Below are 25,689 nucleotides of genomic sequence, written 5' to 3' on the forward strand. Positions count from 1 at the left end.
ATCCAATTCAAAGTCGCCCGTTTTGGAAATATATCGACCTTGAAAAAGCATAATCATTCAGCTCTCAAAAGACTAAAACGGTAGACACTATGGAGTAAGATAATACACGCCAATAGCTGTCTCACGGCAGCAGTAGGTACCCGCTGTCGAGTTTTATTTACCCTGTCTGCCGACCACATATCACCACCACACAGCTCCATTCGCGTGACGCGAGTGCAGTACATCAGTTCCGCTCGCAGGTCGTGTTCGGTGCGACATCAGCAGCGGCTAACGCTCACACAGCTCCAGTATCTACCGCAGCTATGCCCCCGGGCAAATACACGCATCACTTCAAGGCTGTGTGACTCATTCAAGCGAGTGGCGCTCTCTGAACACTCATAAAGGCACGCGATTCATAATCACCAGTGTCAGGCAATCAAAAACAAAATAAGCCACTCAACAAACAGCGCAAGTCACCGCCGGAAATGGAACACCGATTAGACGTAACAGACGTCTGTTGCAACTCGCAGCCATCGTCCATGGGATCGGGGAACCCCCGCCGATGGGACGAGAGAGGGGACAGAGGAGAGACAGAGAGAGAGAGAGAGCATGGGAAAGGCAGGGCAGAGCGGGGCAACCGACAGGACAAGGGGCAAGGAGAGGGGAACACACCGGGCACGGAATAAGGAGAGGAAAAGGAAGGGGAACAGAATAGCGAGAAGGGACAGAACACGGAACAGGGACCGGCGAACAGAGGGACAGAAGAAGCAGGGGATGGAAATAGAAAAAAGGCGTCACACACCTGCAATCAACTCGATTCACGCGCCGCCGTAGAAAGATAAGGCGAATAGAATAGGTAACTAAAGCAACAAGCAGCTTGGAATAGTAAAACAAGCCAATAGGCTCAGAAACGATGAACAGAGAACAACTTAAAAACATTAAACAACCCAGTTAGTCTTTCATGATAACCTATCGTCCCTCTTTAACGCCCACTTGGAAACAAAGTTCACCGATACATACAAGTGGAAGTTGAGCGACAAAATATTATAAGTTAACTGTTCGATGTCTTGTGTCCATATATTAATCTGTTCATAGCATAAATATTTCCAGCTATTTAGTCTATATGCGCCCGATACAACCGCACAAAATCCGCGTTGCACATTTCACATCATGACCAAACGTGAACACATATCGAAGCGTCAAACTTTGACACCGCCAAATATTAGACAAGTCAGCTAAATCACGAAAGAGACGTCCGGTCCCTAATATCAGCCACGCGCTCTTAACCCAATCGTGTGACCAGCAGGCAAAGTCGAACAGCCATGGTACTTCCATCAGTTTCCCGTAAAGCGAAACTAAGCTCTGGCCGCTCGGGCCTAGTCTACAGGATAGCATTCCTAGCCTTCAACCAGGCGGGCCTAGCCTTTGGCCTAGTGGAACCTAGCCTTGGCCTAGCGAGCCTAGCCATCGGCATAATGAGCCTAGTCTTTGGCCTAGTGATTCTAGTCATTGACCTAACTAGCCAAGCTTTTGAACTAGCGAGTCTAGTCATCGGTCGAGCGAGCCTAGTCTTTAGCCTAGCGAGCCTAGTCATGGCCTAGTAAGCCTGGTTTCTGGCCTAGCAAGCCTAGACTCCGGAGTGGAGTGCCTAGCACCTTAAGGCTGAAACAGACTCTTTGGGCAGTCAGAGAGTCATCTGCGAGAGCCCGTTCAAATACATCAACTCTAGCTCGCATTAATTGCATGCACCATCGTGCGTGCCACTGATGCGAGCCAGGTCTATGGTATCTGAATAGGCTCTTGTATGCGAGTTCCCGAATGACAAAAGAGCCTGTTTCTGCCTTGAGCTGGCAGGACTAGTTTTCAGGCGAACAAGTCTAGACTCTGGTTAACCTATACGCTGTGGGCCATAGACTCCATTCCACTCTGATCCCAGGTAAATCTGAAGAATCTACGACCCCACGGGTCAACTGTATGCCCGCCAACATAGCTATCACGACCCTCAGCCAGACCAGTCCGTCCCCTACCGCTGCACCGGCGATCTAACGCGCATGGACGGTGCCACAGGCACTGTTAGGTCACCAAACCGACCCCGTGACCCGGCACAGCCTCCCTGTGACGTTACAACGCCCCAGTGACGTCAGACTTTGCTAAGGTCGCCAGTGACGCTGCGTAGCACGGCCGAGTGCTGTCATTTGTGAACAAAGTCGACGACTAGCGGTGTGCGGTGTCTGGGCAAGAGTCCGGGCCCTCCCAGACTCCCAAGCCAGGCCGCCCAGTCCCCCGTCATCCACCACCCGGGCCGTGCTCCTGCTAACCAGACTGTCCGTGGCTGTGGTGGTGCGGCTGCACCACCGAGCCGTTAGAGGAGCCGTCCGACGTGGATCGCCTCCTCGAGGTGGACGGTGGAGGGGCCTGGCCCCACCCCAGGCGTGGCGAGCGCTTGGGGGAAACCAAACGACCACAACACGCCTCCTGCAGGGGGCGAACGCCGCTGGCCGACGCGCCACCACGTCGTCCAACAACCTCAACATCCAAGAGCATCTACGGGATCGGGTGCCGCGCGGCGAGCAGAGCCGAGGCGGCCCCGGTCCCAGTAGATAAGTGAGCGACACGGACCCCGCCGGTAGCGCCCCCGGCGGGGGTCCGGGTGTCCGCAGCGACCGTGCCCGGGGAGGACGGAGTCGCCGCGCCAAGAACCGCCGCTACCGCCTGAACCGCTCCGCGCGAAGCCGCCTGGTCATCGTGTCCTGGAACGCGGAGGGGCTCCGCACTAAGATGCAGGAGTTCCAACGCTGGCTGAGCGCAACGAAGGCGGACGTGGTAGCTGTGCAAGAGGCTCAGCTAGCGGCCAACAAGAACCCGTCAATTCCTGGGTACCAGACAGCTGTGGTCACCCGTCGGGCGCGTGGGAGGAGGGACGGCGGACCTGTCAAGGGCGGAGACGTGGCACTCTTCGTTCGCGACGGCCTTCAGTTCACCACCATCGACCAACCGCCTCTCCACCCTCTGGACGACTCCACGGAATGGTGCGCCACCCGGGTATTCCTCTACTCTAGTCACCCGAATCAGACGCAGAACACTAACGCAAGACCAAGACCGAGCTCAATCACCAGCATCGACGTCCACAACGTATACCGGCCCCCGATCCGAGCCACAGGGGACGACGAACGCGTGGATCGGTTCTCCATGGCCGCCTTCCCAACAACCAGCAGCGCCATCATCACTGGCGACTTCAATGCCCACCACGGAACCTGGGACCCGTCGTGCACCGAGCCAGACAGTACCGGCCAACTGCTGCAAGACTGGATGGAGACCAATGGATGGGAGGCCCTCAACTCCGGAGCTGCCACCCGCTCTGGTTACGGAACCGGCCCGCCGACTGCACCGGACGTGTCCATGGCACACCGAGACCTGGCAAGACGCTGCACCTGGCGTACCGGTGATGATCTGGGCAGTGACCACCTGCCACAGGTGATGACAGTCACCGTCAGCGGGTGCCGGCCTCGACGGATCCGGAAGACCCGATGGTCGTTCCGGAAGGCGAGCTGGACGGCGTACACCCAAGACTGCGAGACTGCACTCACAGCCGCCGCGCCTGCTCATCTGACCGTCGATCAGCTGAGCAACCGCCTCACAGACGCCATCATGCAAGCCAGCGCGAAACACATACCCAGAGGGGCCAGGGCCGACCCGAAGCCATGGGCGCTGGACCCGGAGCTGGAGCGTGCCGTGGCGGAGCGACGAGAGGCGAGGGCTGCCCTCGATCAGTCGCCCACACCGGAGAACCGCGAGGCGTGGAAACGCGCCAAGAAGAAGGCCGCGGAGACCGAAGAGGAAGCGAGGAAGAGAGCGTTCCGGACGTTCGCCACAGAAGAGCTCAACCAACATGCGAACCTGGGCCGTATCACCAAGTTGCTCCGCAAGATGGAGGGCGGTGTACAGTCAACTGCCCCTGGCCAAGCTATCAACGGGGACCGCGGCCGCGAGGCCGTGGAGGACCGTAGCAAGGCCGAGGCATTTGTCGCAACGTACGCTGCTGTCAGCAAGCACGTGCGCAGCAAGAAGTGGGACAGGCGCACCAAGGCGGAGTTGAAAGGACGTCGGCGGGCCCCCTGCTCCTGTGGTAATAACAGGACAGACGCCTGCCAGCCTTTCTCTATGCAAGAGATGAACGCCCAGATGAAGAAGATGAAGTCGCGGAAGGCGCCGGGTCCGGACCAAGTATGCGCGGAGCACCTGCAGCACCTGGGCCCCAGAGCGCGCGAGACGCTGCTCCATCTGATCAACTCGACCTGGACAAAGGGCGCGATCCCGGCAAGCTGGAAACGGGCTACTATCATCCCGATCCCGAAGCCAGGGAAGAACCCCAAGGACGTCTCCAGCTATCGTCCAATCGCCCTGACGAGCACTGTGGCTAAGCTCGCCGAACGGATGGTGGCCGCCCGTCTCACGCACCTCTGCGAGATGCACTGTCTGATCCCGCCAGAGCAGGTGGGTTTCCGCCGTGGCCGCGCCGCTGAAGATAACCTGAGCCGGCTGATCCAGTCGGTACAAGATGGCTGGAACAAGCCGAAGGCTCGCGGCCGCCCAAAGGACGGCATCACTGCAGACAAGTTTGTGCTCGTCGCCTACGATTTCGCGCGAGCATATGATACCATCGACCACAAGATGCTCCAGAACAAACTGCTGAGACACCTACCTAAATGCCTCGTCACCTGGATCTTCCAGCTGCTCAGGGATCGCCGAGCCTGCGTGGAGGTAAACGGCGTTCGCAGCCGGGACAGGCCCTTCAGAGCCGGCCTGCCGCAGGGATCCGTGCTCGCGCCGACCCTATACACGCTCTGGGCCGCCGACCTCATCGAGGAGCTGCGCAAGGTGCCCCGCACGGACTGCTACATGTACGCAGACGACACCGCCACAGTGAGCGCCGGCCCGAACATCCAGATGGCTCTGTCCCGAGCACAGCAATCGGCAGACATGATGGCGAGATGGGCGACCAAGAACAAGATGAACATCGCCGGCCACAAAACCCAAATCCTGGTTCTGTCTCAGTGGGCCCCTGACGCCAAGAATGTCACGCTCAAGGTCGCAGGATCGGACGTCACCGCAACATCTCATGTCAAGCTGCTGGGAGTGACGCTAGACCGCCTCCTCCACTTCGGCGAACACTGCGCCAGCCTGCGCCGCAAGGTCCGCCCACGCACAGCACAGTTGAGGAAGCTCACCGGCCACTCATGGGGACTACGAGAGCATCACCTGCGCACAGTAGCCAACGGCTATGTTCGCGGCGCGTTAGAGTACGCTGCAGCAGCCTGGCTGCCGGCGGCCTCCCCGTCCCACGTGGAGCTGGTCGATCGGGAACTGCGCGCGGCGGCCAGGGCAGTCACCGGCTGTCCCATGTCGACGCCGACGCACGGCCTGATGGCGGAGGCCGGCATGGCCACGGCAGAGATGCGACGCACCACTCTAGCCACGAGAATGGTGATGAGAGCAGCCTCGCTGCCTCCAGACGACCCACTGAGAGCCGTGGCCACCGCGACACAGCACTCCCGCCTCTCCGCCGTTCGCGGCTGGCGCGAGCTGGGGCGCAACACCCTACGCGACCTGGGAGCGCTGGATGTTCCAGTCGAGCCCAGCCTTGCGGCAACTCTCCCTCCGTGGACTCCTACGGAAGGAGTCTCCATCGCCCCCACCGCTGGACCCGCATGCGCAAGAGGCAGATCAGATGAGTCCCGGAGAACCGCGGCAGAGGACCTACTAGAGAAGCTCCCGGGGGCGGAGCGCGCGATCTGGATATGGTCGGACGGATCAGCGACAGGAGGAGTGACATCGGGCGGAGGAGGCGCCCACATCACCCTCCCGAACGGCAACACGGAAGAGGTCAGAACCCCAGCAGGCGTCTACTGTTCGAGCACAAGAGCGGAGCTGGTTGCACTCCGAGACGCGCTCGCAAAGATCGTGGAGATCGAGCAAGAGGACGCCGCCCCCGCCGGCGGTGACGACCCAATCATAGCCTGCCTAGACTCCCGTGCGGCGCTGATGACACTGGAGAGCGGTCCCGCAGCCCAGACTACCCAGCTGGGAGCCACCATCTGGCAGCAGCTGCTGCTACTGGTGGAGCGCGGTCGACCGGTGCACCTCCAGTGGGTGCCCGCCCACTGTGGCCTGGCCGGCAACGAGCGCGCCGATGCAATCGCAAAGGAGGCCGCAGGCATGGACCAGTCAAATGCCCCTATTGACACCAGGAGCGCCACCCGCGCCGCCGCCAGGTCTGCCCGGCGCCAGTGGCAACGTGCATGGCCAGACGGCTGGTACAAGGAAATATTCGGTGAAGAACATCTACCGGGACCGGTCAGCGGTGACAACCGGATGGCCGCGGTTGACACACATCAGCTGCGGGCGGGACACTGGAGCCAGTCGGCCCAGTACCTGCACCGCATCGGACGCCGCCCAACTGACACCTGTCAGGGCTGCGCCGACACCGAGTGCCCAGCGGCTCGATGCCTGGTGTGCGGCGAGGAGGCGGATACGCCGCGACACGTGCTGCTTCGCTGCCCGTGCCTGTGCGGCACGCGCCTCCACGCGCTGGGAAACATGCACGGTCGACCACCTGACCTACGACGGGACGACGTGGTGGCGGCCTTTGCCGCCGGCTTTCGCTCATTCCAGAGCCGATCGGCTACGCCCCGGCAATAGCTGGGGCCGGGAGGAACATCATCATCATCAGCCGTTAGAGGAGCACAGCACCCGCGCCCGGCCGGAGGACGACTCGGGCGCCTCTGGCGGCGGCGGCGCGCACTCCGAGTCCGCCGTCCGGTCGACAGGTGGCGCTGCCGGCGCCGGTCGGATCCACCGCCCGTCCTCGGCCGCCTCCTGACTGACGACGACGAACAGCTCCACGTCTTTGGAGCGCAGCCGCTCGTCGAGGTAGCGGATCAGGTCCTCCTCCTGTCGAACGGCGTGAAAAGGTTGATCAGTGTCTGATCCTTCAGGGCACATCAAGTGATGAAATACCTTGTAAACAGCAGCTGAATCCCCAATGAACCTGCCGTCAAGCTGTCAGAAAGCCGAGCAGTGAGAACCATTCTGAGCACTGAGCAAGAAGCTGTTAAAGCAGGCATTTGTTTTCAAATTCTTACTTTTATGTCTGGCTCTGAAGAGAAGTGTTATTTGACTTGTAGAATGCAGCACTGGAACCACCAGAATCAAACAGAACCGTACATTATCACAGCAGTCTATCAGTGACTCAGTCCATCCCTTCCGTACCGTTCCGATCCTCTCGGGCGCCTGCAGCTTGGAGTCGAGGTTGTAGTAGGCGGCCGGCTCACTAGATGGCAGGCCTGCCGTGCGCAGTCGGCGCAGCGCCACCCAATGGCGTCGCGAATAGGGCAGCGTGAGCGGCCCAAGACGGTACTCGGTGAACAGGTTCAGGATGAAACCCTCAATGTGCTCCAGCACCAGGTCGGATACGTTCCTGAAAGAAGCCAAAGAACGTTTGCGTCAAAGTTCCGAGATATCAAATCACTCTTGACAAGAAATGTGTCCACGAATAATAATCCCTGATACGATGACACACGACTACACACTTCAGCCACACACCTACAAAGCCAACTAACCCCGCGTTTGATGTCTCCCGGACGGCAAAGATTCTACGTCGTCCGGCCAATCCCGTCCAAGGTCAGCGGGGGCTCGGCTGCGGTTATGAAACGTGATTGGCCGGACGACATAGATTCTTCGCCGTCCGAGAGACATCGAACGCGGGGTAAATGTCCATTTTAAAACACTCGCTGTGAGACTCGACACCAGTCATAGCAAAAGACCAATGTGTCAGTGTCAGAATCAGTCAGAGTGAGTGAGGCATTGATATAAGCCATTTAGAGTTCACAGAACAGTGAAAATGGAAAGGCACGAAGATCGCTAATAATACGTGCCATGTCACGTCTGAATGACATTTCGCATTTCAAATAAAGCCCGACCGACACAGAAGCAAAGAGCACATCGCTAAGTACGAATCCCCATCGGTCAGGGGCTCTACTAGCTGCAGCCCTCCCTGCCCTCCCCGCCCACCTGCGCTTGTCGAACCAGCGGGCGTCCCTGCCGCGCTGCTGCAGGGCGGCCATCAGCACGTTGACGTCAAAGTTGCCCGTGCCGAGCACGGAGCGGTGCGGGTTGAGCCAGGAGCCGGGGGCCAGCCGCTCGCATATGGCGTCCAACTGGCGCTCGCTGAACTCACGGCATTGTAGGACGTTGTTGAGCGCGTGCAGCGCACAGAGCTCGCGTACCTGAGAGGGGGAGAGGAGATAGATTTAGAGCATCTTACCTACTAGTTCAAACAACCTGCAGATATATAATCTGCAAAGACCCTCTGCTCTATCAATACATTGTAGCTACATAAATGCCTTCGTATAGGTGAAATTCCTTGCAATGTGTGCTGTCAACCTCATTAGTGGATCTATCCCAACATACCACATTTAGACTTGAAGAACATTTTCACCATGACTGAACGAGCTAAGACGTTACGCCCACCAGCTGGCTGAAAACAGCTGCCTGCTCGATAATTGAAGAGTAGATGATAAGATACGGACTAGGCAGCAGTTACTGGACGATTAAAGAGACCGGCATCGCCCAGTAGAAAGAAGCCAAGATTTATGGCCACATCAAACCGCTTCGAGGGGGACAAGGTCATGTTAAAATTTGTAGTGATGATCCTAAAGCAATAAGTGGGAGAGTCAGAGGCTGAAAAAGGCTATACCCATGTCATAGGTATCAGCTTTACGTATCTATAAAATGCCAACCAATAACCATCATCACAAAAACGTGTTGTTACATTTACAATTACAACGTACCTGTTTTTCATGATAAATCCCATCTTGGGTTATATTTGTTTTGTTGAAAAATGGCATATTGACACACCAGCACCCTGAAACAGAAAACACATCTCTGAGCTAAGGAATAAAAATAAATGCAATCATGCATTCAATCACTTCATGCTCTTTATATTGTACTATTGTCTTGTCTACCCTTTATAAATCAATAACTTAGATTGCACAATAAAGCAACTGTCAACACAACAAGCCCATTGGCCAATTTACAAACCAAGAAACCACCAGTTGCAGCTACTTTACTTTTGGCCAGTTACACCAGAATTTCACCAGACAGCAGTCAGCAATCATGAGAAAAATAATCAATGACGTGAAAATATTATACCAGAGCAAAACTAATGGTTTTTACTTACTTACTTACTGAATTACAGGACAGGTAATAGGCTAGGAAAAGGGGGGTGTCTAAAAAGCAGACGAGATTAGCAGACGAGCCCATGCTCAGTAACTACTGGACCGATTTGGGTAATTCTTTCACCATTCAATAGCAGGGAACTTATATAGGTGCCGTTTTTCGTTTTTTGGCGATTGGTTCACTCTGACTGGACCAATCGGACCAAAATGGTCCAGAACCATACACCCCCTTAAAAGCAGACGAGCCCATGCTCCGAAACTACTGGACCGATTTCAATGAAACCTTCACCATTAGACGCGCCGTGGTCTGAAACGGTGCCGCTTTTGATGATTTTTTATTGGTCTACCCTAAGTGGTCCAAATCGGTCCAAAACCGCTAAAATCTGTTGCAGACGAGCCCATGCTCCGAAACTACTGGACCGATTTCGATGAAACCTTCACCATTAGACGCGCCGTGGTCTGAAACGGTGCCGTTTTTGATAATTTTTTGATTGGTCCACCCTAAGTGGTCCAAATCGGTCCAAACCCCCTAAAATCTGTTGCAGACGAGCCCATGCTCCGAAACTACTGGACCGATTTCGATGAAACCTTCACCATTAGACGCGCCGTGGTCTGAAACGGTGCCGTTTTTGATGATTTTTTTATTGGTCCACCCTAAGTGGTCCAAATCGGTCCAAAACCGCTAAAATCTGTTGCAGACGAGCCCATGCTCCGAAACTACTGGACCGATTTCGATGAAACCTTCACCATTAGACGCGCCGTGGTCTGAAACGGTGCCGTTTTTGATAATTTTTTGATTGGTCCACCCTAAGTGGTCCAAATCGGTCCAAAATCGCTAAAATCTGCTGCAGACGAGCCCATGCTCCGAAACTACTGGACCGATTTCGATGAAACTTTCACCATTAGACGCGCCGTGGTCTGAAACGGTGCCGGTTATGATAATTTTTTATTGGTCCACCCTAAGTGGTCCAAATCGGTCCAAAACCGCTAAAATCTGTTGCAGACGAGCCCATGCTCCGAAACTACTGGACCGATTTCGATGAAACCTTCACCATTAGACGTGCCGTGGTCAGAAACGGTGCCGTTTTGGATAATTTTTTATTGGTCCACCCTAAGTGGTCCAAATCGGTCCAAAACCCCTAAAATCTGTTGCAGACGAGCCCATGCTCCGAAACTACTGGACCGATTTCGATGAAACCTTCACCAACGCGCTCTGGTCTGTAACGGTGCCGCTTTTGGATAATTTTTTAATTGGTCCACCCTAAGTGGTCCAAATCGGTTCAAGTACAGCCCAAAAATACGTTTTCATGTAGTCAACCGATGAGCTGGTTTCCGCAGCGCGGAGGTGCCCCAGGCCCAATTAGCATGCATTTTTGCTCTAGTTTGGAAAGCAAAATGCATTACAATGGGTTTGGGGCACCTCTGTGCTGCAGAAATCTATCCGGACTCTGACAAAGTACAAACGGGTTTTAGGCATTTTGGACCGATTTGGACCACTTAGGGTGGACCAATCAAAAAATTATCAAATACGGCACCGTTTCAGACCACGGCGCGTCTAATGGTGAAGGTTTCATCGAAATCGGTCCAGTAGTTTCGGAGCATGGGCTCGTCTGCAACAGATTTTAGGGGTTTTGGACCGATTTGGACCACTTAGGGTGGACCAATCAAAAAATTATCAAAAACGGCACCGTTTCAGACCACGGCGCGTCTAATGGTGAAGGTTTCATCGAAATCGGTCCAGTAGTTTCGGAGCATGGGCTCGTCTGCAACAGATTTTAGCGGTTTTGGACCGATTTGGACCACTTAGGGTGGACCAATAAAAAATTATCAAAAACGGCACCGTTTCTGACCACGGCACGTCTAATGGTGAAGGTTTCATCGAAATCGGTCCAGTAGTTTCGGAGCATGGGCTCGTCTGCAACAGATTTTAGCGGTTTTGGACCGATTTGGACCACTTAGGGTGGACCAATCAAAAAATTATCAAAAACGGCACCGTTTCAGACCACGGCGCGTCTAATGGTGAAGGTTTCATCGAAATCGGTCCAGTAGTTTCGGAGCATGGGCTCGTCTGCAACAGATTTTAGCGGTTTTGGACCGATTTGGACCACTTAGGGTGGACCAATCAAAAAATTATCCAAAACGGCACCGTTTCAGACCACGGCGCGTCTAATGGTGAAGGTTTCATCGAAATCGGTCCAGCAGTTTCGGAGCATGGGCTCGTCTGCAACAGATTTTAAGGGTTTTGGACCGATTTGGACCACTTAGGGTGGACCAATCAAAAAATTATCAAAAACGGCACCGTTTCAGACCACGGCGCATCTAATGGTGAAGGTTTCATCGAAATCGGTCCAGTAGTTTCGGAGCATGGGCTCGTCTGCAACAGATTTTAAGGGTTTTGGACCGATTTGGACCACTTAGGGTGGACCAATCAAAAAATTATCAAAAGCGGCACCGTTTCAGACCACGGCGCATCTAATGGTGAAGGTTTCATCGAAATCGGTTCAGTAGTTTCGGAGCATGGGCTCGTCTGCTTTTAAGGGGGTGTATGGTTCTGGATCATTTTGGTCCGATTGGTCCAGTCAAAGTGAACCAATCGCCAAAAAACGAAAAACGGCACCTATATAATTTCCCTGCTATTGAATGGTGAAAGAATTATCAAAATCGGTCCAGTAGTTACTGAGCATGGGCTCGTCTGCTAATCTCGTCTGCTTTTTAGACACTCCCTAGGAAAAGGAACCCTGCGGATTTCCCTGCTCGTAGCTTTGCATCCAAGGCTATATAAACTTGCATCTCAAACTAAACAATGCGTACCAAATGCGTACATGGATTGCGCGTCGAAAAGAAAATGTACTGCGTCAGAAATGTGACAAATGCGCAAGAAGAGGGAAGTTTGATGATCCGCCATATTTAGCTTCCATATCTTACTACACCAGTTTCCTTTCCATGGACTCAGGGGCGTCGCCGACGGGGGGGTCGGGGGGGGGGTCGTGACCCCCCACTCTTGAAAACTGGGGGTGTCGACCCCCCCCCCCCCACTTTTTGCGATGCTGAGTATGCTTTTTTAGCTTTTATGTCAGTGAAGCAGGCGTCAGCAACACCAACAAATACATTAGATTCTAAATCACTTCAAGAGCTCCCTAAAGCCAATTAGCCAGTTACCTAAAGGTCAATTAGCTGTGGGCGGGGAACACCAGCACAAGAATGTTTCCTAGTACCTTTTTATCCCTCAAAGGATTGGACGCGCCAAAACTGCCCCGAGCGTTCGTCTGACCGTTTTAAAAAAATGGTCGCAGTCGATTCGTCGGATCAGTAGGTATTCAGTACCTAACTACAAAACTACAAACTAGCCTCAGCCCCATGGCTACCGTCACAACTAGCTGTACAGTGCACATGTAGGGGAAAGGGAGTCAGATGGAACCGTCTCGGGCTTTCGCAAAGAAGTCGCGCAAAAAGGAGCCGATTGCAACAAAACTTCCGGTGCGCTCGAGTTAATCACCTACTTAAAATAAATCGATATCCCTGATTCAAATAAAGATGACCTTAGTTCACTTTTTCATAACGTGCTTTTAATTGATAGGGTAGTTTTTGGAGCTGATTTTGAACTTAGCGCCCATCTGAACATTTAAGAAGTAGTTGTGTTGCTTATTCATATAACATGCTAGGAAGCAATCGGTGGTGGTCATCCACTATTAGGTACTGGTCGATCTGACCTGACCTGATCTACCCCAAATGCATGGAGTCATCATCTTCGTTCAAAACTAAGATAACATTCGTAATCAGAACCTCGAAAAACCATCACAACTTACATTCGTTAAGTTCTAGCAGGTCCCGAGTTTCTCTACTTATTGGCGATGACCTGAGTCCTGAGATGACCCGAAAACTTGTAAATGGGTATCATCGGCTTTCTCTCGTCACGAGCAGCATGCTCTTTTTTCCGCAAACCTGTAGATCGATCAGGGGTCGAAAGCATGCCTCAGCGTTAGTTTAGTATACGTTATACGTTAGCGACTGGGAAACCACCAATAGAAGGGCTACAGTGAAGCAGAAAACTATTCGATAGCTCTTTTAACGCTCTTTCGCTAGCTTCGCGTTAGATTTCATCTCAGGTCTATGTTTGGCCCATAAGAAGGCAAACAGCTAACTGGACAGATTCTGCCGAAACATCTGCTTTGCAATAACTTTCGATTCCGTGAATTTGTATGGTATATACATATGTTGTCTTGTCACCACTGTCTTTATCTCTTTGAGACGCGTCACATGAGTTAAAATTTGACCATTCAGAATTAACCCTCGCACGACCAGGCCATTTCTCATAACACGAACGACCAGGGGGGGGGGGTTGTTACGACCCCCCCCCCTGGCGTTTCGAAACGGAAGGTCGTAGAGCTTAGCGGAAAAAACCAACGGATTGCTCTCAACGAGATCTCGCGATTGGTGGTATATTTTTTGGTCCTAGGTCAACATTTTACCTACTTTTGACCGGTCAAAGGTCAAATTTTAGGAAAAATAGACCTTTTTCAACTTTCCGCGGCGATTGCGGCAAAACCGTGGGAGATATCGACTTGAAATCTTCACTATCGTGTTCCTTGATCAATTCTCTATCGTTTGGTATGTATTTCGTTTCCCTAGCTCTAAAAATGGCGCGTTGGGAGCGCCGGAAGTCGGCAAGGTCACAGTCGGCGGCAGAAATTCGAAAAATCAAAATTTAAATTTTTTAAATCTGATTGTATTTTTGGATTTGGGAGGTCCATTTGCTCCCTATAGAAGCTAATATTGCTGCATATTCCCATTGAGGTGACAAGAATTAGCAAAATAGTGGTTCGGGCGCTTTTCAAAAATAGTACCGGACGCTGTTCCTCTTGTGACGTCATAGCTCCGTGACCTGACCTGACCCGGTCAATTTTCTTGCACCACACGATAGCCAATGCTTGCCCCAACATGCATGGGAAGTTTCATCATGATCCATCAAACAATGTGGGTATCACCGGCAGAAAACCTAGGGATTCGGCGCACACGTTTGGTAACTGTCGGCCGGAGGCTGTACCTCTTATGACGTCATAACTCCGTGACCTGACATGACCCGATCAATTTTTTTTTAGGCAAAAGATGCGCAAAGGTTGCCCCAGAGGGTATTGAAAATTTCAGCCCGCTACGACAAGCCGTTTAGCGTGCACTTCGAAAAAACCTCAGGGGGGGGGTTGATACACCCCCCCCCCCCTAGGCGTTCTAGGGTTAACGTTAAAACGACCTCAGGTCAACGTTATGTCCTGATCGAAAAAGGACCTCCTGCTGCATATGAACGGATCCGTGTTGTTGAGCTGAACAGTGAACACCTTCCAGGTTCTGTCATCGCTCTACCGCGTCTTCGTCAAAAGTTGTAGAAAAAAAAAAATGCTGGTGGCCATCGATGGACATTTCCACTAATGACCTTTCGAGTCATCACTCGCCATAAGTTGCACCCTGTCCCTGGCAATGATGAGCTGATTTGTCATGGCTCCAAAGATATTTTGCGTTTCTGACGAACTTTTTCAAAGCAGGAGGTATTCGTGCTTTTTCTAATTTCTCATTATTTTCTAATGATGAGGTCACGTATTTGACCTGCCTTCAGATCATAGATGTAAATCCTCAGTTAGAATAATGAATTGCTGACACGTATAACCCCATACATTAGGTAGCTATACAGTGTACCAAATTTCGAAGTTATGGGAGAAAAGCTACAACAATGGCGAGAGGGGAAAGTTTTTATAGAGGTATACCGTATAATTGAACTTGACATGGCGACCTGACCTTAAGTGACCAGTGATAATTTTTACGCAAGTGATGTAGGTAGGTATCAATAGGTTATACCAAATTTGGCGGCGCTGCGCGCCGATTTGTTACACACGCACACACACACATACGCACGCACAAAACTGGGAAGTGTGGCAAAAAAAAACACCCCTACCCATCGGGTGAAGACTAGAAACCCGACCCCCCCACTCAAAAATCCGTGGCGACGCCCCTGTCCATGGTCAAAGGACAGCCCGTATTTACCGTAACGTAACGACATGAAGTGTTAGGCCGGGTGCAGGCCGCAGGGGTCGAGCTAAGCTACCTTTTTTTATATCCATGGTTGAGCAGTGGGTAGTCAGCATTGCGGTCTGGAGAGACAATCTTGGCTGTTTGACCTAGCTAGCACTAAAGCTAATTTAGTACCTAACCCTCGCCAAAATTACCGATTTTACACATGCCTACCGAGAGGGGGTTGTACCCCAAGCCGCTCAACCCTAACTGAGCTAGAAAAATTTGCCTGAGGTATACTCTTCATATGTTCTTTTACTTTTTCCAAAGATACAACGCGTGTCGCTACGTGCTCCAGGATTCCAAATATTGTTTTTTCTTCCAGGCCCAGGTTTAAAAACACCCCCGGCCCGGTGGGGGTGGCACCGAGCACTGGCCCGTCGCGGGTTGAATTTGTTTCATTTGACAGAATGTCTACTAAAAAGTGTCCCAGAAATCTTGAAGCCATTTTCGTCACGCGTTACTGGCATGCTCGCGCATACGAATGAATAAAACTTGTTCATCTAAAAAACTACAAAAATATAAATTTATGATGCGTGCGGTTTGCGCCACATTGATATTTATCTTATGCCCAAAAGCCGTCCTGACGACGGGCTATCTGGCGAATGCACCTAATTGGACCAAATCTGCACTAAGTCTCATTTACAACAAATTTCTTCATATCATGAAATTCTTTTAGCATTTTAATGTTCGAAATGGATTTCGTGTGAAAGCAGCGTCATGGTATCTGGCAGCGCCACACTCCTTCCTTTGGGGGTGCGTAAAGGAAAAGTGTTCGCAACTAACCCATCAGACTGACCAGCTGACTGCGAGCTAAAGGACAAAATCTCAGATGACAGCGGGAGAATCAACGCACTAGTAACGCTGGAGAAGGTGATTGGGAGCGTGCTCTCTGGCGGTCTACATAGTTACGTGGCTCTAGCTGGAACCAAGATTACTTTACTACTCGCTGGAACCACCTGACTGACGTGGTGTTCCAATAGAAAAAAAATATAATGCTTCCGTTTATTCTTTTGCCTTTCAGGTACCGTTTACTTTTTTCTCAGTTGGTTTCATAGTTCGGTCACACGGGTATACCAGAATCCAAACTTTTAGTACACCTTGTAGGTATTGGCGCGGGAAAGGGAATATATTGGCTACGTTTCCATGGCACAATCTAAGCCGATTTTGAAAAATGGATTTGCTCCATCATAGCATTTAGGCGTAATTTAAAAATGTAAATATAGGATTAGGTGCTAGCTAAAACCATATATACGCTCATTTTTTGCATAAGGTAAATAGTTTCCGAGAAAAACGCACGTGAAATTTCGCTAAATCGATTTAGACGTGTCATGGAATCGTAGTGATTGTTGAGAAATGAATATAATTGTGGTTTATGGAGATATTGTCATAAAATGCATGTTTTGAGAGACATGCGTGAAGGAAGGAAACGGGAGTCGCCGTCTCAGCCCCCTCCCCTTCCCCTGCTGAACGCGGCTTTGATCACACTTCGTATTGAAGACATAACTGTCAAAAGGGCACGAGAAACCAATGAACGCGTTTGCAATCTTATCGAAATAAAACTGAATAGCTATAAAAAACCAGGGTATATAAAAAAACAGCAAGGTCCTAGGCAGGGGATATTGAATTAGGTCTTAGAAAGAAAGCTGTAAAACTATCAAAGTTGTAAAACTATCACATACCACAAAACCGTCAAATAGTGCGTCGGAACTCGGAACATGCTTATCATCGGAACATGTTTGTCAAGAAATCATGCGGCTCTCACAGTGACCAGAGCAGATCGGAGAACGGTCTGCAAATTTCCGGCATCCCTGCTTCCATCACCACCAGGCACAGCACCTACCACCGTGTGAGAGACAAGCCCGCGAGCAGATTCCGACCCGAGCTGACCGGATCATGCCTCAGAGACGCTCTGTTGGGCGACTCTGGCGCGCCGTCGTCTGCCCAGGTGACGTGGCGCACGTCCACTCTCAGCCTGAGGCCGAGTGAGTGTGAGAACGCGCAGAACTCCAGCCGAACAGCCGGCGAGCGCTGCTCACTGCAGACGAGTCTCACCGACTGTGAGAAGTCGGACCTTCTCACCGCCTGTCGCACCGGTCGGAAGACGCCTGTCAAGTCTGAGCCCGCTCTGCTGCTGACGAGTCTGAGCCAGTCTCTGACCATCCAGCCCGCTCCGACACAGACTGGAGTCAATCAGTCTAGCGCTATTCAGCCGGTCTCAACTTCTATTGGAAGACAATGCATACCCAACCAATCTTCCGCGGCCGGTTGGATGAATGGAAACTCTCGATCCCTAACGGCCTTAGAAACTGAAACAGGGTCTCGCCGAGCTCCCACCGAAGTGCGGTCGGCAGTAGACTTCCAGACACCGTCTCCAGAAGCAGCCCGATGCCACAGCGAGGTCCAGGCCAGCACCTCCGAGCGGTACCGGCCGGCGGCCCGCGCACAGCGCTCGCTGCCGGAGGCGCGGTGGCTCCAGCCGGAGGTGCGCCGCACACCCAGCAGCCAGCGCTGTCTGGCGCGCTACTGCTGGGCTGTGTGGCTCTCGGGCGCGGCCCGTCCGCGGGACCTCAGCCGAAGGCCGGTGATGGACGGCGCGGCCACCACGGGGCCGATCGCGCGCCAGTTCCGTGCCATGGTCCGTCGTGCGACCCCGTACTTGTAAACGAACCGGCGTTCTGTAATTAAGATGCAATGAAATAGCGCGGCGCGGCTTAGCTGCCATTGCTGATGCCGCAATTTGTAGACGTTTGGTGACGCCAATGCATAATGCGAATCAATACATTTCCGGAAACTACTGCGCTCTTTGATGCTAGTGACACGTCATATGTGGGCATTGTGCATCGTCGGCGGAATGTGGCACTCGAGACACGAACAATGGGAAAGTGAACAATGACATGCCTCTTTGTTGGCCGGACCAGCCGCCGGACTATAAACAGTATCGTAGCTTTCTTAGGGCGTAGAGCTTATGCTTTGCTTATTCACATTGAGACTTCCCAAGACGAGATGTTAGAACCATAGTTAGAACGTCGTTGGTCCTCATTCCCAATCAGAAGTCTATAATCTTACAAAAATTAATTCAGAGACCTACAGCATTAGAGTCGCAATGCATGGTACCAGCTGTCAACGCAGATGCGAGGCCACAAAGCCATATCAAAAAGGCTCATAGCTGGTGCCACAAGCGCTGTCTCAGAACTACTCAATGGGCACAGGCAAATATTACATACCTAGCTACTGCACCTAAAGTAGATGTGTTCCACAAATAGCCTCATGTTTATATGCTTCGCCGGTCTGCCCATCATCTGTTCACATAATCATTATGATGCACGACGGTTGGCACTCCTTCAAACATAAGTTATACTGCAGTCGCTACTATCTACATTGTGCGCCTGAAGTTATGCTGCACCGCACGTCTTCCCATTCATGTTACAGCACCGCCGCCAGATGTCAGGACCGTTTGCGCCTGAAGTTATGCTGTACCCTAAAATCATGCTGTACCGCACAGCTTCCCAATAATGTTATAGTACTGCCGCTAGATGTCACTAGCATACTCGCCTGAAGTTATGCTGCACCGCATCGCTCCAATGCTATGTTGAACCACTGCCACTAGGTGTCACTACCATTTGCGCCTGACATGTTGCACCGCATAACACGTGAAGTGGAAAGCGGAGTGTAGATAGCTGTCGCGGTAATGTTGATCAAGTCGCGGTAATGTCCCTGCACTCTGTGTTTGAAGTCAGGCTTTATCTGCATTTAATGCTATTAACTGCATACCTAAATAACTGTTAACATGACACATAAAGTGCCGGTAACGTGTCAGAAAGTAAATTTGGCGCTTTGAAATTGCAATATCCGCCTGAAATTTTGACGTTTTTACCTTGTTCATTCTGCAAAAAAAAACTGACCTATAAGACCTGACCTCTTTTCATAGCAGCAGCAAAAGTAGTTCCACCTCCCGTGTTTCGCTCCTATAAACGTGGGCCACCGTGGCAGCCGGCAGGCACTGTGCCCGATCACCTGACCTGCAGGTACTATTAGCAGTGTGTTGTGGAAGTAGTCCGAGGACGAAACATACACCGTGAAAGGAACGTATATTCACAAATAATATTATGTCTATGGAAGGCAGAAGCGGTACAACCCGGGAATAAAGCAAAACAGTCGGGGCACGGAGTAACCCATCAAAAATAGGCGAGAAAAATTTATATCACAAGCTTACATACTGATCATACCATAAGTCACATCCACAAGCGTATGACCGTCTTGTCTGTGTTGTCTGTTTCCTCTCCCTCCCTTCCTCTCTCTCTCTCTCTCTCTCTCTCTCTCTCTCTCTCTCTCTCTCTCTCTCTCTCTCTCTCTCTCTCTCTCTCTCTCTCTCTCTCTCTCTCTCTCTCTCTCTCTCTCTCTCTCCCTCTCTCGTTCTCTCTCTCTCTCCCTCTATCTGTCTCTCTGTCTCTCTCTCTCTCTCTCTCTCTCTCTCTCGTTCTCTCTCGCTCTCCCTCTTTCTGTCTCTCTGTCTTTCTCTCTCTTTCTCTCTCTCTCTCTCTCTCTCTCTCTCTCTTTCTCTCTCTCTCTACGCCCCCACTTTTTCAGACCTTTTTTCATCAACCTTCTTTCAAACCTCCTTTCAGGCCTCTTTTGTGCAAGTGCACAGGGCTAATATGGAGCTGACAATACATTGTTTGAACTTGGATAGTGGTCATACTTGGCGGCCACACTTTGTTCCGTTTGACGAATCTCACATCGGCGGTTTCACATGCTGCGCTCACATCAACAATCCAAAAAGTTGTACCGTTTTGACCGTTCATCAACCAGCGAACACACATCATGAAAATAAGCATTGGCATGTGATTCACACGCTCTCCGGGATGTAAGTGACTCCTCACCTTGTGCAACGTAGGTATGTACCTTTCTTATTGTAAGCAAATATATCTTTCAAAGATTACGTTTTCGCGTTTGTCTGTAACTTACCAACTTAATCATTAGGTTATGATATAGTAAATAACTACGTACGTTTATTTGATTATTGATATCCCAAATTTCATGCCACAACTATCACAAGATAACAAGACAGGCTTCCAAAGAATCCATTCAAATCCACATGAAAAGGTCTTCGTCGGCACATCACAAAGGAACATCATAAAGCACCTGTCTAACCACCACTCGCCAGGTGCCTGCAGTAGCGTCATTAAAGCCGCGCCGGCCGTTTGCGTTTCCAGGAACACCACTCACTCCGCGAGTAGCCTGGCGCCGTCCTTAGTGTAATGGTCGGCATTCGGACGGTTCGTATAACACCGACGGCCGGCGGCCAAGTGTGGCGACTCACGCCATAGTGTCACGGCTCAGGGGCTGCCGGTCGGGGCAGTGGTCCATACCAAACCGAGCCAGTGGACGCGGGGAGGTCGGTACGGGCACACCGCTGCACTCCGGATCGGACACGGGAAGGACAACTCAGTCCGAACAGGTGAGTGAACGGGGGTGGGCACAGGGGTGAGTCAATATACAAGCTAAATAATAATGTGCAAAATGCGGAACCTAAAATTACCTCAAGTTATTTTACCCTCGCTGGATTCATCGGCTTTCCACATGTGCCCCGATTGAGCGGAGGGGGCGAAACTCCTCCCCGCCGTTTCGCCCATCATTGAGCTAGTGCATGGCGGAAAAAACGAGCCTGTCCGTTGTCACCTACTTAACAAAAACTGGCACCCAATGCTAAAGTCGCTGGCTATTGGTCAACCAGATACCTATGAGGTCAGGTTAAATGCACATGCTAGGAGTCGATTTTTTTTTTTTGTAAATTGATTCGCCATAAATGCTTGCGGAGTCGCGATTTAGGCAGCATCGTGTTTGTCATGCGCTGGTGCGTCGAATGGTGTACTTTTGTTTTGGAGGTCACCTGAGTGCTAACCCCAGGCTCGTTGCATAAATCTCCCTTATGCTTACTCACTGCCTATGTTACACTACCTTAGCGCTCGTTCCTGCAGCGCTCCGCTGAAGGTCGACGCGGCAGGGACCAGCCATGGCAGCCATGGCGCTGGAGAGTGTCGCCCAGGCGATCCAAGGCCTCGGCTCCACCCGGGTGAAGATCGACACGGGCGCCTTCTCGCTGCACTACCGGGCCACCACCACTGTGTTTGTCGGTGAGTTTAGCAGCGGAGAATGAGTGATTGGAAGGAAACCCCGCAAAAAAAAAAAACATAGCTGCACTCTTCGTGGGATATTTTCAGTGTAGATTAATAAAAAGGAGACATCGATAACTTTTTATGTTACAGTCAACATGTGACCTGGTACTCATTTGCCTGTCTATAATGATAGTTTTAATAGACGTTGCTAATCATAACGATAATAAGAAAAAGTCGCCATAAAAGACGGCTTGAAGGATGACTTGTGCTTGCTTCTTTGGATTCTCCACCCGAAACATATTCGTCCTATGGAATGTGTCGCAGTTGCGGTACTAAGTTGCACTCATGGATTGCTGTAACATCCATACATCTGCAGTTGTCACTAATTCACGATGACTCTGTCCTCACCATGGTTACCTGTTGCAACAGACGCCCGTGCTGCAATGACGTCAGAACGCTATGTGTCCCGTGTGGTGACGTCAGACTGGTATGTGTCGCCCTGTGGTGACGTCAGACTGGTAGTTATGTGTCCCGCTGCGGTGACGTCCGACTGTATGTGTCCCGCTGTGGTGACGTCAGACCGCTGTGTGTCCCACTATGGTGACGTCAGACTGGTATGTGTCCCACTATGGTGACGTCAGACTGGTATGTGTCCCGCTGTGGTGACGTCAGACCGTTATGTGTCGTGCTATGGTGACATCAGACCTGTATGTGTCGCGCTGTGGTGACGTCAGACCTGTATGTGTCCCGCTGTGGTGGCGTGTGTCCCGCTGTGGTGACGTCAGACTTGTATGTGTCCCGCTGTGGTGGCGTGTAACCCGCTGTAGTGACGTCAGACCGCTATATGTCCCGATGTGGTGACGTCAGACTGGTATGTGTCGCACTGTGGTGACGTCAGACTGGTATGTGTCGTCCCTGCAGCGTTCGGAGGCCTTCTGTACACCACTGGGCTGATGGTGGATCCCCTGCAGTGCCAGCCGGCCGCCGGCAGCGATGGCGCCTCGACGCCGGTCATCAACGCCTTCTGCTGGTCGGCCGGCACCTACAGCCTGAAGCCGACAGACGGTACGAGGCAGCGGGACTCCGCTATCGTCGGAAGTGGGTGGTGGGGGATGTGTTAGAGTTAGGGGGCTGAGAGTGGTTCAAGACAAAATGGAAACACAAAAAGTGTTCCATGTTCGTAAACAATCCAGACGCAGCAGCAGGGTGTTTATCTTTCCTAAGAAATCCATTAGGATAAATTTGAGCGATATAGATTATAGATTCGTCCGTCTCATTGATAACAAAAACGACAACAAAATCGCTGCTGAATCAGTCAATAGCTGTAGCGCAGTTATAGTTTGACAGTCTGAACGGTGCCATGCCACAGAAATAGAACATTGAGAGACTGAAGTGAAATTTAAACAAGTCTCAACGTTATAAGGTGGCGAAGTACTAGAGGGAACGTTTCCGAAATATATTCATTCATTTTAGGCTAATTTTGGATTGTTAAAAGATAGTGAGCATACGGTTATTCTTCTACGATATTCAAGTCTCAACGTTATTGCATTTGCCACATGTTTAATTCCACCCCACCACCCACAAAACGCACAATAGATCAGCTAATAACGCTCCTGTTGGCCCCTTCAGGCACCACTGAGGAGTCGGGCATTCCCCACGGCCGGCGTCACAGCTACTACTCGTGGGCGGCGCTGCTGCTCATCGTCCAGGGCCTGCTGTTCTACCTGCCGCACTGGATCTGGAACGCCCTGGAGGGACGCACCATCGCCTCCATCGTCCAGGACACCAGCAACCGGATGTTCGACCAGCAGACAGCCTCTGTGTCTGGCGAACGTCACTCAGTACTTCCGCAGGACCAGGGGACAACATCAGGCCTACTTGTCCTTCTACGTCGCCTGCGAGGCTCTCAACTTCGTCAACGTGATCAGCAGTTTGTTTCTGATGGACGCCTACCTCGGCGGGGGGTTTCTCGGTTACGGGGCTCGCGTTGTGAGTCACCGCTGGGTCGAGGACCAGCCCGGACCGATGGAAGAGCAGTTTCCCAAGATGACCGGGTGTCGGGTTACCCTGCCGGCTGCGGACGGGTCCGACGGCGCCACCACCGACACCATCTGCGTGCTGACGCTGAACGCCCTCTACGAGAAGGTCTACCTGCTGCTATGGTTCTGGCTGATCATCCTGTCCGTGATCAGCGGCTGCAGCCTGCTCTGGCGGCTGGTGACCATGCCGATCCCCCAGCTGCGTGTGGCGGCGCTCAGCCGCCGCGCGCCGCTCGCCCACCCTGACGACCTCCGTGACCTCTCCGACGCCCTGGGGCTCGGTGACCTCTTCGTCCTCAGCCTGGTCGCCGAGAACGTCGACTCTGGAGCGTTTCAGCGACTGGCCTATGAGCTGGCGACGACACTGACTGGCCGGCGTCCCGTCGGAGAGGAATCCGTCCGGCCGACCCCCATCAGCGACGGACCGTGCGCCTTCAAACGACCCGACTCCTCGAGCGGGGTGTTCAAACGGCCAGACTCGACAGTGACCCCGGCCAAATGACATCTGCAGCTAACAGTGGTGGTACGCTGAAAGGCGACTGTCTGCCACTGGAGGGGAGGGGGATGAGTGAGAGAGGGAAGGCGGCTGGGCGTCCACCGATGATCGATACCTTATACAAAGGAGTTCACTAAATGTACAATGAAAGAGATACTTACTGGGAGACATTGGATGCATGCGTACAATTTTACAGAATTTCTAGTCATTCTGAATCTGTAGAGTGCCTCCTAACTCGGTCAGGTCGGCATTCTACATACAGAATACCTGAATGCCTGATTCCACACATTGCCTGTAACTTATTTGTAGGCATAATATTCTGCATTACAATATCTGCACATCGAATGACTGAGAAAGCAGGTTGAAGCATAGGAACAGCTAATGTCATTGAAGCACATCACCGGAATCATTTATCTGATTCATTAGCGATTACATTGAGTGTTCAATATCGCATTAATTGAATACGTGAGAAGGAACTATTGCAGTTGTATGTATGACTGTTCTATGTGGGTACTTGAGACTGTGCAATATGTGATATGTGCAAATGATGGACCTATTGGTCCAATCACTCGCGTATTTAGTCGCACGCTACATGTATGTAATATGCCTTTAATGGTCATAGATGTATCAGCTTTCACGTTGTCAGCATTGTAAGAATCATGCGAATCTAGGAAATGTTATTGAAGTTCATTTATTTATTATTTGCACGCATGCTTGACTCCTCAACACACGACCTTTTAGTGATACAAACGTTGAGGCTATTCTACCTACTTACGTAAGCAATTGTTCTGGTATGAGTTTTTTAATACAATTTATTTGAAACATGTGGCTCGATAAATAATAAACATAACTCAACTAACTATGTAACCGTTTGCGAAGTTTGTATCATTGTGCAACATGTATTATTTTACCTCATTTGAACTTGAAGATATTGACCAGTGTCGTGAAATTAACGCTCATCCCTCGCCCCGTAAGGGGGGGGGGCAATATGCCCCCTGTGGTTTTCCTAGATAGCAAGAAAACAGCGGCGCACAGCGCCGCCAAATTTTCGGTACCTTCCCGAGCATCAATTTGACACCTTCACACAAAATTTCAAGTCTTTGGTCACCTTAGGTCAGGAGTTATTTAGTCAAAGTGAGGTAATGTTCGAGCAAAATGAGCAAAAAACATGAAATCTTGAAATGCTCACAAAAGCTACAGTTAACAAGCAATTTCAAAGTTCGTTATGTTGCTTGAGTAGAGAAAAGACGGCGCTACAAAACTGCTATCTCGGACTTTCAAAAGTTTGTGATTGACACAAAAAAAAAATATTAAAAAAATATCGAAAGTTTTTCGAATTTCGAAAAAACGGAATATGTGTGATAGTCCCTGCGCTCTTCTATCTACATATCAAATCTAAGATTGATATTTCCTTTTTGGCCAAGTTATAGCGAAAAAAACTGTTCAAAATTAATGACGTCAATTTTTTAACTCAATTTTTAGCGATTCTACACCACGTTGCGCAAAACCAAGAGCATCATTAGACTCCCCGTGACGAGCTGCATCGAATTTATGCAAAACCCATTTTATGCAAAAATATCAAGTTTGAAATTTGATCTAATTTAACCTGACCTTGACCTAAACTTCACCAGAACATAACCTCAAGTGGCCCCAAAAGCTGCCTGGCCCAAATAATCGCATTTGACATGTAAAATGGACCATAAAACATGTATCACAAGACATTTTCATATTGTGACCCTCCAGTGACCTGACCTCTGTGA

At 51.2% G+C, this 25,689-nt stretch overlaps 2 protein-coding genes across 4 annotated transcripts; one reads left to right on the plus strand and one right to left on the minus strand.

The window, feature by feature from the left end:
• Nucleotides 1-113: 113 nt before the first annotated feature.
• On the minus strand, nucleotides 114-9,353 carry LOC122366068 (josephin-2-like). 2 transcript variants are annotated; one of them, XM_043337848.1, is made up of 6 exons: nucleotides 9,218-9,353; nucleotides 8,829-8,902; nucleotides 8,050-8,264; nucleotides 7,249-7,456; nucleotides 6,723-6,930; nucleotides 114-2,351 (listed from the first exon to the last, which is right to left on the minus strand). In XM_043337848.1, exons 2-6 carry the CDS (start codon nucleotides 8,883-8,885, stop codon nucleotides 2,293-2,295), a joined length of 747 nt encoding a protein of 248 aa, XP_043193783.1. In that variant the 5' UTR covers nucleotides 8,886-8,902; nucleotides 9,218-9,353; the 3' UTR covers nucleotides 114-2,292. The 2 variants fall into 2 exon arrangements, with proteins under 2 accessions (XP_043193783.1, XP_043193784.1); XM_043337849.1 differs by lacking the exon at nucleotides 9,218-9,353 and adding an exon at nucleotides 9,190-9,212.
• Nucleotides 9,354-20,562: 11,209 nt separating this feature from the next.
• LOC122366069 lies at nucleotides 20,563-24,788 on the plus strand. Of its 2 annotated transcripts, none has more exons than XM_043337850.1 (4): nucleotides 20,563-20,736; nucleotides 21,257-21,412; nucleotides 22,316-22,459; nucleotides 23,024-24,788. In XM_043337850.1, exons 2-4 carry the CDS (start codon nucleotides 21,292-21,294, stop codon nucleotides 23,677-23,679), a joined length of 921 nt encoding a protein of 306 aa, XP_043193785.1. In that variant the 5' UTR covers nucleotides 20,563-20,736; nucleotides 21,257-21,291; the 3' UTR covers nucleotides 23,680-24,788. The 2 variants fall into 2 exon arrangements, with proteins under 2 accessions (XP_043193785.1, XP_043193786.1); XM_043337851.1 differs by having other exon boundaries at nucleotides 20,659-20,736; nucleotides 21,242-21,412.
• Nucleotides 24,789-25,689: the final 901 nt, after the last annotated feature.

This window comes from Amphibalanus amphitrite, unplaced genomic scaffold (assembly GCF_019059575.1).
Source record: "Amphibalanus amphitrite isolate SeventyFive unplaced genomic scaffold, NRLGWU_Aamphi_draft 000782F_arrow, whole genome shotgun sequence".
Classification (NCBI taxonomy): Eukaryota; Metazoa; Arthropoda; class Thecostraca; order Balanomorpha; family Balanidae; genus Amphibalanus; species Amphibalanus amphitrite.